Below are 14,252 nucleotides of genomic sequence, written 5' to 3' on the forward strand. Positions count from 1 at the left end.
GGCATTGAGAGAAAACTTGATAAACAGCGGGATTGTGGGACGAAAACCCGCTAATCAGCGGGGACTCCGGGCAAAAACTTGACACAAATTGAACGCTAATTCACGTCTTTCTGCTCCGCCATCACACCATTATGTCCCTCATATCTCAAGTTTTCGTACAGCTCCCTAGCTTTTTAACGAGTTTTCACCCGCGCGCCTGCCGTTTTATTTCATTTACCGCGCTCCCGCTTTTCAGCGTGTTTTCGCGCTGCACCCTCGCTGTTTCCCCTGCGATCCTGCCATTTTACGTTTTAACTCTTTCTTTAACTGCCATACTAGTTTCTTAATTTTGCCGTAACAATTAGTTTGACCAGAAAATAAGCATAACAAAAATAAAATAGGAAGAATGCAGATAAGTTTAAGTACGAAATATTGTTGTCTACGCAATGTACTAAGCGTTATATGTCAACAATTCAGGTCGTATTGATAAATCAAGAGCCACTGTAATGAAGTATTTCGACCCCATAGAATAATGACCCCCCGGTCATTATTCTATGGAAAACGTGACCCCTCGGTCATAGTATTATGACCTCCAGATCATAGTACTATGACTCCCCCACGTGAAGTAAACTGAACCTCACGAAGAATATTGACTCCCATAAAAAAACGACCCCCGGTCATTTGGTCAAATTTAGTGATAACTCATGTATCTAAGGCTTAATTGCTGCATTTTATGCCCCCACTGGGGGGAGGGGGGCATATAGATTTGCCCTTGTCCGTCCGTCCTTCTGTTTGACCATTAGCCCCAGATACCATCACTTGATACAGAAATCAGAGCATTCCGCAACGGGAAAAGGGATTCTATTTCTAGACGCTGTATCTTGGTGTATACATTTTTTTTTTCAGGAAAATAACAATTCACAAGACGTTCACAAAACACACCAGTGTCAATAATCCCTGCAAACTTCGGTATGAAGTAATTCTTCAGAAGAAAACTGCACAAGAAACTGCTAGCACAGAACTTAGCATTAATAGAAGTTGCAATACTTAGCAGTGACAGTAAAGTACAGTAGCGGCAACAATAGAAAGTAGTAGTAGTAGTAGTAGTAGTAGTAATAGTAGTAGTGGCAGTGATAGTGGCAGTTGCAGTGGCAGCAGCAGCAGCAGCAGCAGCAGCAGAGGAATAAGTGACAGCAACAACAGCAGCAGGAGAAGAAGAGGTAGATGTACAAGACGTATTAGTGGAAGCAGGTATAGTAGTATCAGTAGTAGCAGTTGTAGTAGTAGTAGTAGAAGTAGTAGTAGTAGTAGTAGTAGTAGTAGTAGTAGTAGAAGAAGAAGTACATGTAGTAATAGCAATAGAAATAGCGGCACCAGTAGTAGTAGTACAATCAAAATGTTAACTATTGGCAATGGAGGGTATTAGAGTTGTAGATTTAGTAAAATTGTCCGTTAGGTTTGGTGGGGATCACGTTCTAATAGATATTATCGTCGAAAGTCTTTTTAGGAGCCGATGTTTTACACGGAAAGAGTATCTATTTTAAACAGAATAATGTCCGGGAATCGATATTGTATGAGAGTTCGAATGTAGTAATTTCGGCAGTGAGTATTTTACATGGAAGGAATCACTTTTTCTATAGAATAATAACCGGGGTCGTTATTCTATGAGATTCGAAAGGAGTCATCTTTAGGGAGTCAGTATTTTACTTGGAGGGGTCAGTTTTTCTATAGAATAATGACCGGGGTGTCGTTATTCTATAGAGTTTTCAAAGGGAGTCAGTTCTTTTTTATAAGGGGAGTCAATATTTTACAGGAAAGGAGTCACATTTTCTATATAATAATGACCGGGGGTCGTTATTCTATGGGGGTCGAAATACTTCATTACACCACCACACATGCCTGATCGTCTTCCACCTTGTCTGTTTAGTACTTATATAGTTTGTCCGCTCGAAACATACAGATTTAATAGCCTTTAGTCCACTAGCACCAGCACAAATCACTGCTATGCGTTTCAATTTCTAAATTGTTTTTAAATATCAGGGTCAAAATGTATGTCGAGTTTAAATGCAAAGGTAACCAACTGTATAACAGCTGATAACGAATTTAGGCACAGGTAAACTCAATATTTGGACAGGTTTTACTTTAAGTACACCAAAAGGTATGATATACAGGTTTTATTGCTCACAAACTTTATCAACAATATCCAAGCGCATCTTTCACTAACTTGTTTATTTTTTATATAAACTTTAAATGTAGAAATACCTCATCGGACATACAATAAACTAATTAAATTGTTTTTGGTAGAGCTATATTCACCAATGAATGTCATTTTAGAAAAACGTTTCAATGGAAGGGTACATTTGTACTGTGCTAAATTATACATGTGTTATGTGTATACAATTTTGAATTTAACATGCAAGTTTACTGTATACACATAAAGTGTTAATTTTGTGCTTTTATATATACTATGAAGTATTTCTTCATGTTTTGAAATATGACTTTGGATCTAATCTATATTTAAGTTATTCTTGATTACAGTAAATCAACGACTAAGTAATAAACAACGAAAAGAGAATGCATATTAAGGTTCTGTTTATTAAAGTATAAAGCCGTATTAAGATTCTGTAGACGAGAAAGCATAATTAGATAATCAGATATATTTTGCAAAAAGGGTACCTCTGTGGCCGAGTGGTTAAGATCGATGACTTTAAAAGACTTGTCCCTAACCGATGTTGGTTCTAGTCTTGCTTGGGGCGTAGAATTCTTCATGAGTGGAAGTCACCCAACTTGCTAACGGAAGATAAAGTGGTTCCGTAAAAAAAACTGTCCTTTATCAATGAAAAAGTTGTAGTTACAATGCAGTGTTTGCTAAGCATGCACTAGTAAGCACAACAGTTGTAAAGCTGGCGGTAACTATTTTTAATCAGTTTTCCTTTGTCAGGATATACATCACAAGCGAATCATGTAAATCAATCAGACACTATAAATATGTAAGCTAAGTATGCATTTGTGGCATTATGTAGACGTTTTGGAGAATTAGTTTGAGGAAAATAAAGTGCTGTGAAAACCATTTTCAAATACCTCTCAAATCAATTCGTTAAAGAAATAACATATTTTCTAATTCACACATGGCACACTTTTGTAAGGACCCAAAATTGTACGCATAATTCTTCCTCAAATACACCATAAGTTTTGCTACAAAAAAGAGTAGATCAGTACAGCTACTGCAAGCACTACCAACACGAATAATGTCCCGAAACCATTGCTTGTACCCTTTTCACAGGGTCTGGTCTGCAGCGGTTTATAGCTGCGTTCCCACTGTGTCATGATGGCCTGCCTAGCTCCTTTCCAGGGTCCAGGTCCCATTAAGCGATACTGGTAGGGTGTACAAGGTCCAAAGTAAACTTCAATCGCCAGTTTTGGGTCTGTCAAAAGTTTCCCTATATTGCAAAGGAAATCATATTTTGATTGAGTGATTAACGCAAATTATTTGCAAAGATCAAACAATGTACGGTAAAAGATAGCATCTGTGACGGAATTTTTATCAGCGAATACCTTTTTCCAGCTGGAGACAATGTAGATATGATTTGCGGAAGACAGAACCTTTTTAAATATGGAATTACGCGATCGTGTTCAAACCAGGGACACTCGGATTTGAACTACATACGCCGTTCCAGCATTCTTGTATTCTGTTTTTCCTTCGAAATATGTCTTTCATTTATTTATTAGTGCGAACGTCATCCCGACACTATCACATATTGTTCATCTGAATAAAATCTGAATCCTAACTTATTTATATACTTTTACTTATACTTTATTTATACTTTTTATATATTCATCAGTTGCTTGCATTTTGTTAATCTAGTGCACTGTGTGCGTTTAAATTACTTACCGACGTAACGTATCGGTATTTGTATATTTAGATACGTTCCAAAGTTTTATCACGAATCGCTAAAACTGAAAATCATAATGAAGTTGTTTCGTGCTTTTTCACATAGCCAAGCATGGAATGAATATGTCATTATGATTCAATACTTACACAAGTTTGGTTTACAGCCGACTAATTCTGCTAATTCATCCATAAATGGAAGCCAATCTACTTGGATGGTATGACGCATTGATTTCTTATATCTTGAAGCCATGGCTTGTTGTTTGGCTTTGATGTCTTTCCACATCTCGTCACTATTTGGTAAAGCCTTTAACCCCTGAGAATATAGAAAATGTTTAATTGCATCAGTGCAAAATGTATTTTTCGCCAAAAAATATGTATTCATGTCTGCGGTGAAGAGTGCAAATGTAAAATCTGAAACTCCCGAGTGAAATTTAGTTTGATCTTAATGTCCGCTACCAGGATGGCATCCTAAAATTAAATGATTCCACACCACACAAGTAAAAGTTAACCTAAGCAAAAGACAAAGGGTACAAGTGGTAAGTGACCACTAAAATGTTTACTTGTTTCATATTTTACCTACCTTAAATACCCGTGTAGCAAGGCGACACTGCATTTCACAGATAGGCATTAACGCCCCAAGAGGTTGGAAACATCCAATAATTGCCAAGGTATACTTCCGCAGATCCGGTGGGAACATGTATTTGTACATGTTTACCTTGTTCTCCCTCACTTCTAGAACATTCTTATCGAGAAACGGGAAACCAATTATGTATCCTGTGGCAAGTACTACAGCGTCTAAATTCTCGACTTTAGTACCATCTTCAAATACAGCTCCTGTTTCCGTGAACTGTGCTACATTGGCTTTTACAATAACACCCCCTGCAATTATTCTGTTTGGAAGTTCATCGTTTACCGTAGGATGAGCAGAAAATATTCCATGTTTCGGCCGAAGGCAGTATTTTTCATGATCGAATCGTTGGTTGGCCTTTTTCGTTGCCGCGTTTGCTAATAATCCAGGAAATCTTTTTATTAGTTCTGCGTTGAATCGCGTTGAGAGGACCATGTCCCACGGAACCCCGTTGTCAGCTATACGATTTTGTATCCATGATCCCGAACGGGTGCTCAAATATACCTATAAGAAATGGATTATTAATCTTACATCGCAGCCCAAACAGGTATGTCAAGAAACATTTGTTTTGCGAAATTATTTTGAAAATTTGTATAATTTGCTTTTAATGATACGATACGCGGTACTTCCACTTCAGTTTAGCTATATGCAGTGCCTCTAATTATAGCATGTGGTACTTTGATCATTTTATGTTGTTACTTGCATCTGTAAAAATTAACACTGTTAGCGAAATGATTGGAAACAACTGATATACGATATACAGAAGTATTCTGCCTATTCGGGTTTAATTCAAGCGTGTATAGATGTAGTCGTTTACACAACGCAATTGTTGAAACCATGGTTCTTTAAGCTAGAATGATTGCAATCACTGCAATACGTCGCTGTAACCGTATGGAATGCACAATTGTTTGAAATCCTATGTCAGAAATTTCGGCGATGTTCATTAATTGTTTTAAGAGGCTGAATATTATTATTTAATGGAAATGAAGTTTGCGCCTGAAATACCATTGAATTGTCCGCATAATGCAGTTGTAATTACGGAATAAAAGATTGACAGTATTGCACGTATAGTTGTAAGTATCCTACATGAAGTTTAAACCCTAACACAATGACAGGTGGACTACCGAACGTTGAGAGAACTGCACTTACAACTGTGATTGACTCGTTTTGATACATGTTCCATCCTTTGGTGCTTCTTGCTCTGCTTTCAGCAAAGGCATTGAATACATTTGTACATGTATATGATTCTCTATTATCGTTTTGTCCTTCAATTCTAATTGTTTTATTTTGTATTTGTGTGAATGTAATTCATTTAACTTTGCAAACATAAACTACTGTATTGTCCTGTTCCGGGTTGGCTCTGTTCTCTAAAAGTCACTACTCCTATTGGATAATTATCCTTTCTTGGTGTAATTTGTATGACCGAAATGGTCCTATAAAACTTACCTGTAAACAGACTAGAAATATATTTGAATGAATGAAAAAGTTGAAAATACCTGCGACGAAATGCGGCTAAGATCCATTGCTACATCACCACCAGAATTTCCAATACCTATGATTAAAACATTTTTGTCCTCGTAACCATGGTAATCCTTGTAATCACGGGTATGCGTAACCTTGCCCTTGAACTTTTCTAATCCCGGGAAGTTTGGAATATTCTTTTCTGCATGATGTCCGGTACAGATAAGAACACCATCAAATATTTGTTGTACTTCTTTCCCCTCAGAATTCTTTATTTTAATTTCCCATTTGCTGTCAGTGTTGAAACTTTCTGCTTGTTTCACATACAATACCTGCAGTTATCTAATAGGCATCAAAATTGAATATAGCAGATGTCACAGCAATCGACATTGACATGAAACATTCGACGCGAATTGCAGCCGGCCGTAACATGTATTAACTGACTGGATGGCATGCACATTTGGCTGAACCAAAGGAGATGGATGTAAAATTTATCTCCCTAAACGGTGAGATATATTCCTTATACACGCAAAACAAGCATATTTTCTTTTTTATCTACTTATTTACCATGAAATACGCAGTTCACAATACTTCAGTCTCAGCGCGGGAAACTCAAGCGCGAAAACGAAAATGTCGTCAGACGTGTTGTGACCTTGCAAAGTTATTAATATCCCAAAAAGTGATTTGTTGTTGGACGAAATTATTGTTTGTTTGGAGTTCATATGCAAATGAAATCACTGTTTGAGATACATTAATAAGAAACTAATAATTACGAGATACAAACTGTGAAGTGGATGCATAACACACAGTTTCGGTCTCATTTGTTATGTACGAAAACATCGGATCATGTTAAAATTGTAACGTTAACAGAACAGAGAAATATACAATGCACTATAAAGAACAAAGGACAACACTTCTATTCCCGTTTTCGCAGAAACTTCGGTATTAATATACCAGGCAAAGCTAAAGTACACACAGTTTAGTACTTTTCACTGATAAGTCAAAGTCTTTCTCAGAATATTTTTAATAAAAGTGTTAATTAAATCAAACAAAATACAACACAGAACTGGTTTTGTCTTGTGTTAAAATGCAACCTTTACTTGTGATTATACTGCTCAGTCATCTGAACATTTCCATGAGTCTATGCTCATTTTGCTTATCAAGTGTTTCATTCATTTCGATAGATAAGGTAAAGTTCTGGTATTAATGAATAACATAGCTTAACAAGATAGCGTAGTCACGGACGAGATGCATGATATGCCAATGATGATTAATGACAAAGATATAGATCAAATATTATCGTAACATTTAAGGAATGTTTACCTTGTCCCGTTATCATTTAGTATAAATAATCTTAACGTAATCATGATACCCTTTCTGCAGAATAATCAGATAAACCTGATAAAGCGCAGATCTTCAGATCGCAGGGTCGTATGATCGAGCCCAGAGCAAGGCATATTTTCTACGTGACGATATGATAAAAGAGATTGTGTCTGCACTCTTTTGTCCCCGTGCTCTGATTCATGAGGAGAACTTGGCAGTTTCTTGCGGAGAATACGTTTGTACTGGTACAGAATCCAGGAGCACTGCCAGGTTAGCATAACTGCCCGCCGTTACGTAACTGCATTCTATCGGAAAACGATGCTTAACAAAAAACAGACAAGCAAACAAACAAACATAATCTTTCAACGGTATATTCAATGCATCAATTTATCGCACAAATATGCGAGGGATATATATATTTGATAGTACAGAGAATGGCAACATAAAATTCAGACAAACGCAAGCTGTGTCTGAATCATTAAACGGTACTGTCTCGTTGAAATGAAATATTCAATGGACATTTAAATGATTTTTTTATGTATTTTTTTCCTTTAATTCCTATATTATACTGAGTCTGAGTAGTAGATCAACCTCGTTTGCTTTTACATTACATAACGTGCTACAAACCAATATATTGTTCCTTATTTTCATTCATCAATTGTCCTTCAGTTGGGACGTTTTCCCCCAGAGGATGGTATATAGGACAATGCTAAACTTACTTGCACTTTGACATATGTATCAGTCACTTTTGTGAAAATGCACTAAACATAGGGTCTTTTTTTATTTTCCCAAATGTTCAATAACTATAGAAGAATGTCAAGGCATTTAACGCCCAAGGAACCCGTTCTAAATGCGGTACTGGTAATGATTTCGTGTTACTTACCTCCGTATTGAAGTGTATGTATTTCTGTAATCCAAATTTGTCAGCGTACATATGGAAATACTGGTCAACACACTTATGGTGCATGAATATCGGGTAATCTGCCGGTATAGGAAAATCACTGAAGCACATCATCTCCTTCGATGTGTTGATCACCGTGGACTTCATAACACGTGCCTGACCTTCCTCCACCTCTTCTGTGTAATGCCATAATCCGCTGATATAGTTTGTCCTCTCAAAACACACGGGTTCAAGTTCCTCGTCAAGACAGCATTTTATAGCCGTTAGACCACTAGCACCAGCACCAATTACTGCAATGCGTTTCATTTCTTTCGTTCCAGTTGTTTTCTTTACACTGTATAACAAACTTTTTAGAGAACCTTTATAAATTCAGTACGTCTTCTTAGACAAGATTTGAAAAACGTTATGAAGAGAACTGATAACGTCCAGGACTTTATATGCATTTCAAAATGTTTATATTATGTATTAAAGCTGTTCTGGAAGCACAAAATGCAAGGATACAACGCGACAGTGTTTATTTGCAAACTGCGTGCAAGGTTAACGATCTATAAATACTTCAGTAAAGACACAATAACTTGTTTACAAATGCAATTTAAAAGGTAAAATAAACACAAAAAAAATGAAAGAAACCGTGTGTTTATATTTGCAAGTAAGAAAAGTAGAGCATAGAATTGAAAAGGCATATTTGATTATAATTTTAATATGCAAATCTAAATGTGTTGTTATATTTTAATGCGAGGAGCATAAATCTTGCTTAATCATCATTTCCGTTTATTTATTACTGAAAGAACTGTCTATATTTTGGAATCGTGACCACCGTCTTCAAACAGTAACGCAAATTTACTGTAATGACGCCTACTAAGTAGCGCTAAATAGCAGTAAATTAAATGGTGAAAACAGTACGAACAAGGAGCAGATAAGGAAGCCTTTCAATATTGCAGTTACTTTAACAGAATTGAAGAAAGCACGTATGTACATGAAGTGGAGAGACAATAATACAATGTTCATTTGTTCGATAAAAAAGCTGTTTGCTAAGGCATTCGTGAGAACCAGGAAACTTGAGACGGATTTAGTAATATTTAACATGTTTTATACAGAAATACCGCTTGTGGCGACCAACCTTTAATGTTAAAAATGACTCTTCGGTACCCATCAGCCAAACGTTGGTATCAAAATTGAAATATTTTTAATACCACGCATAGTTTTGCTTTCGTTTTATCCGTTTACAAAGAAATGTAAGCCTAGACTACGTTGGAAAATACGAGCCTGGTTTGATTCTGTAGTCGGAAAGCTTACTTATTCATGACATAAAGATACAAGAAATGTTTTATGACTGCTTCTTTTCTTGACAACATTTTCTTTATATTACAACTTAGACACATCTCATCTTTTGGAGTTCAGCCCTTTTTTGGACGCAACCTTTCCTAGTGAGGCAAGAAGAATGATTGACAGTTCTTTAAGTCCACTGAGACGACCTATTTTGATACTTTTTTCTTGCCTGTTTCATCCTTAATGTGTTAATTTTCTTGCTCGCTTTCTGCAAAGGCATTTAGTATATGCGTATTAAGTTTTGTTTGATATATTATATATTCAGTTCACGAACTTTTACATGTTTTATACATTGTGTTACCCGTATGTATGTAAGGGATAACTTTACTCTGTCCTGGAACTTCCAAGATGGAACATGGTGGGGATATGAAAGTATGGAATCGGCATGAGCCTCCAAGTAATGGCCGTCCCAAGGTGCACCGCTGAGTTCCTTAAATTGTTTTCTACAAAGTAACTTTTCATTAAACCTCGTTTTTACAAACTTTCAGAATATACTAAGAACAATTTGGCAAATAAAACAAGTTAGGGTTGTGTGCATGATTTTTGCTAGGCTGTTTTGAAACATTTGGTCCTCACAAAAGTTTTCACAATGGGAGTCTATTGAAGATCACAATTTTGATATCATTTTAGCAAGTAGATTTTTAATGCTTTTTCTCTCAGTAGTAAATAATTTTCTATTACATGGTAAGTAAAATATAAAAAATATAAATGTCCGCGTGCTTGTTTTGGAGTATTTGAAACTTTGTTTATCATATTGTATCTTTATTTATAAAACGTTGCCAAATTAAGTACCGGAATGCTAAGAATTCGTGCAAAGTATTTCGTTTCTTCCATAAACCGACTCCAGACTTTAATGCACGTTATCCTGATAAATGACGTTATGCCATTACAACCCAAACGTGCAAAACAACATGCATGTGTTTTATTTTTTAAGTTATCTATTCGTTTTACTTTATTTACGTTATATATATGTATCTCTATCGTTTACACCTACATATAGACGCTGATGTGGGGTTGTGGCTACTGCTATTGCATCGTTGTTATAGGTTTTGTTGGCGTATACAAATAGCTAGCAATTAACTACAAACAATTTATCGCTATCAGATGGAAATTGTAAACAAACAAAAGTATTTCATGTTTATTGTATCTTTTTGTAAATAATTAGGAAAACTTAATTATATTCACCATGATGCTCATTTAAGCAAAGTATTGCATAACTGGTTTCGTTGACTTTTTCGCATCGTAACTGTTTTTTAAACAAAGATAGAAAGTTATATTCCTACATTTAACAAGGAATTATGTAAACCATACACTTGTCAAAATGATGTCTGGTCTCGGTCTTAGTTTCCACATGTTAACACCACTAATAAACTATGACACTGCATAAGTCAGAACACCCACTGCTTGAACTTTGGATAAGAGATCCGCATATGGATTGGTGCTTTACCCCTGGCACGCCAACGAACTAATGACGCCTCCAAAATTGGGGCACCTACTATATCTTGTGCTTTCCTCCGACAAAAAATACTTCATTCGCCTGTCAGATGGGTGAATTTCGGTACATAATAAGGCCTAACAAATTCTTTGTTTCCGGTAACATGCTCAAAAAAATTAGGGTAGGTAGGTTGGTATTTTTTTTTTTTTTTTGGAATTTTTTTTTTATTAAAGGAGACTTTCCGGAAATTATTTTTGTGTCAAAAAATGATTACAAATAAGAAGTTATGCCTTTAGAGCATCAATAAGTTGATTTCTAACATCACTGGCCATGTTTAAAGCATAAAAGGTACAGTTTTGCAACTTTTTTGTTAAAAAGTTGAAAGAAATATTCTCCAAGGTCATATTTAGGGTCGGGCCAAAAATTTAGGGTAGGTCGGGATACCGGAAACAAACAATTTTTTACGCCTAATAAGCGTAGATACACTTCACATGCCAACTGGATGAATTCTTTTTACACCAGACCGAAATTAGAGGCAAAAGTATCAGGCGAATGATTCATTATGTTAATTACTTTCAACAACAGAATTAAGCCTTTTCTATTTTCCAGCTTAAACTACGCTTAGACTGTGTTTCGTACACGGATGAAACATTAAAGGTAAATATGCCAAATATATAAAACACATATGTACATGTTTACTCAAAAGTTTCAATGATGGGTACCGCACAGCCGAAGTTTCCATTAACCTGGTGTTTCTTTGTAAACATGTCAAATGTTTATAAATCCAGCAGTACCTAATAGTGTTTTAGTTACTGCTGATCGATTTTGCCGACAAAAAGCCTAATGGGATCGTCGCAGACAATTATGATATGCTTTATTATTCTAAAAATACTACGTAAACACAATAACAACAATGTGAACACCTTTCAACACCGGATCTTGAGGTATTACAGGAAACAAGACTGCTGTCCTCTATCTTCCGTGTCCACATAGGTTTTTCTTTCAGTTCTTACGTGCCTCTCGTTACGGGAGGATTTCGCCATTTTGTTTATTTAATTTAGATAATATTATAACTTTTCTAAATTACACGCCAATAGTACTTGCGTACAAGTTAGACCTACATTTTTTTGACATTTTGTGTTTTGAGAATTGCCTTTAGATGTTTGACTTAAAAAAAAGCAAAAATAAACAAAGTAGAATGTTTCTTCAAACCAGATAAATCCAGTTTTGACCTGCCTTCAACAGTTTTAAGGCAGTTCGCCGGCCATGTACCTGTCAGTGCTCGTGATATAAAACGTTACGCTACATGCCGCACGTAGCTTCTGTTTTTGATCTTTATTGGGAGAACTCAATGCACTACATTTTAGTCAATGGCCATGCTGAACTTGTTTATGTTTTCTACCCGTCTCATTGGACTGGATATCGGCCCTATTTCCAATGCCAATAAGGCTGCATTTTCCCATCCCAAATAGGAAGAAAATATTGCAACCCCAAAGACCAAAATCCTAACTGAAAGGTTTTTGTTATTAAACAAAAAATAAATGAATAAATAAACTAGCGTAGTGAATTATGTTGCTTATGAAATGAAGCAAGTTCTTGAAAGGTCAACTCTTAACACTTTTAAGTACTTAAAAAGAAAGACTGTCTGCATTACAATAAAAGAATGAGTATATAATTATCTGCTGGTATAGGTTTATACTAAGGAAAACAAAACATCGGACACAAAATATGTTTTAATTACCATATATAAGCACCTTTAAGTAAATATTTGATTTGCATACTTTTGAAATATTTTAAAATATATCAACATATATTTGAAAATGTCACACATATATGTAAGCATGCTCGCCTAAAAGTATTGAGTATATCATGCAAATTATCTTTGTGACATTGTCTTACATTTTTGTATTTGTATTCCTTTATGCGTCGCCGTCCGTTCCTTTTGTTTTGTAATGTGAAAATCGGACATTTACAACCAACTTTCCTTCTTATCTAAAACTAAACGCCCTTGAACGTACCAAGCCTGTTTATGTTAGGAATGCAACAAATTATGGAGTGGAGTCTTTGAATGTAGTTTGGAGTGAGATTTTGGAGTTAACTTGGAGTGATACAAATAGAGTGAAAATCAAAGTTTTGCTTTTTCATATCATATATATTTATTACATGATGTAGATCATAAAAAAGACAAGTGGTGGAACGAGGATTTTGTTGGAAATGGAGCAGCTACTGATAATGATGATGACGATGTTCGTGCAAAGTATGCTGATATAACTTATGATAAAAATGCTACTGATGATGTTAATAGCACTGATGATTATGTTGTTATTTTGATAAATTGAGAAAGGGAGGGAAAATATTGACATGTAGTTATAACACTTCTTTATGATGATTTTGTTGTGCTTTGGTTTTGTGTTATTGCTGTTGCTGCTGATGATAATAATGATGATGATGATGTTGATGATTTTGATGACAGGTTGGTCTAATGATGATGTTCTTAGCGAAGAAGATGTTTTCGTGATATTGTTTTCAGTGAAATAAGAATAACATGTATATATCAATGATGATGATTAATATTTTTGTTGTTGATGACAATTATTGACAGAATCAACATTATCACAATCACCATTGTCATCATCCTTATTATCAGTCATTGCATCATCATTAGCATCGTTAGTTTTACTAATAACGGTGTGTTGTCTTATTGTTGATGATGAGGATCACAGTGATGGAGGTGTTTATTTTGCTGTTAAAGATAATGATGATGATCCAAATTTAGAAAATTATTGTCCTTAGAACTTTTTAATGCTTTTATCTGTCAAGGGTAATACATTGGTTGATAAATTGGTTTTCAGGATAAAAATGACGATGACAATGATGACAATAACATAATTGCTGATAAACATTTTCATTTCTAAAGACAAAAACAACAATTTATATATTTTTTGTTGTTAACCTAAATATATAAAAACAAATCCTTATATAACCCGTAATCATGAGTATAACTACTAAATATCTCAGGCTACATTGAATTTGATTCTTCATTCCAACAATCACCGTACAGCAACAGCAATAACACAAACATTAATCAATATTGTATTTCCTCTGATGGAATTTCACCATTAATACCACTGCTTCTAATCGCAATAACTTTGAACGAATAACTATATTATATTAGACTCCAAAATCTCAGCCCAAAGTTAGATTCCAAGGTCACTCCAAAATCTCACTCCAGACCTCACTCCAAGACTCCACTCCATATTTTGTCGTATGCCTTATTTAACATGATAGCGTCCTTCAATGCATG

The 14,252-nt window shown here is 35.3% G+C and overlaps 1 protein-coding gene across 1 annotated transcript; it reads right to left on the reverse strand.

Annotated features, from left to right (window-relative positions):
• Positions 1–2,554: 2,554 nt before the first annotated feature.
• On the reverse strand, positions 2,555–8,642 carry LOC123552453 (flavin-containing monooxygenase 5-like). The gene is made up of 5 exons (XM_053541964.1): positions 8,167–8,642; positions 5,996–6,292; positions 4,452–5,003; positions 4,019–4,184; positions 2,555–3,419 (listed from the first exon to the last, which is right to left on the reverse strand). Exons 1-5 carry the CDS (start codon positions 8,488–8,490, stop codon positions 3,175–3,177), a joined length of 1,584 nt encoding a protein of 527 aa, XP_053397939.1. The 5' UTR covers positions 8,491–8,642; the 3' UTR covers positions 2,555–3,174.
• Positions 8,643–14,252: the final 5,610 nt, after the last annotated feature.

Source organism: Mercenaria mercenaria, chromosome 4 (genome assembly GCF_021730395.1).
Source record: "Mercenaria mercenaria strain notata chromosome 4, MADL_Memer_1, whole genome shotgun sequence".
In the NCBI taxonomy this organism is placed as follows: domain Eukaryota; kingdom Metazoa; phylum Mollusca; class Bivalvia; order Venerida; family Veneridae; genus Mercenaria; species Mercenaria mercenaria.

Bases quoted from the DNA above. Each gene is read 5' to 3' on its own strand.
- LOC123552453 (XM_053541964.1), bottom strand. From the start codon at position 8,490: ATGAAACGCATTGCAGTAATTGGTGCTGGTGCTAGTGGTCTAACGGCT. The intron at 6,293-8,166 runs GTAAGTAACACG...AGATAACTGCAG, and splicing joins ACATACACTTCAATACGGAG to GTATTGTATGTGAAACAAGC. The intron at 5,004-5,995 runs GTATTTTCAACT...CATTTCTTATAG, and splicing joins TTAGCCGCATTTCGTCGCAG to GTATATTTGAGCACCCGTTC.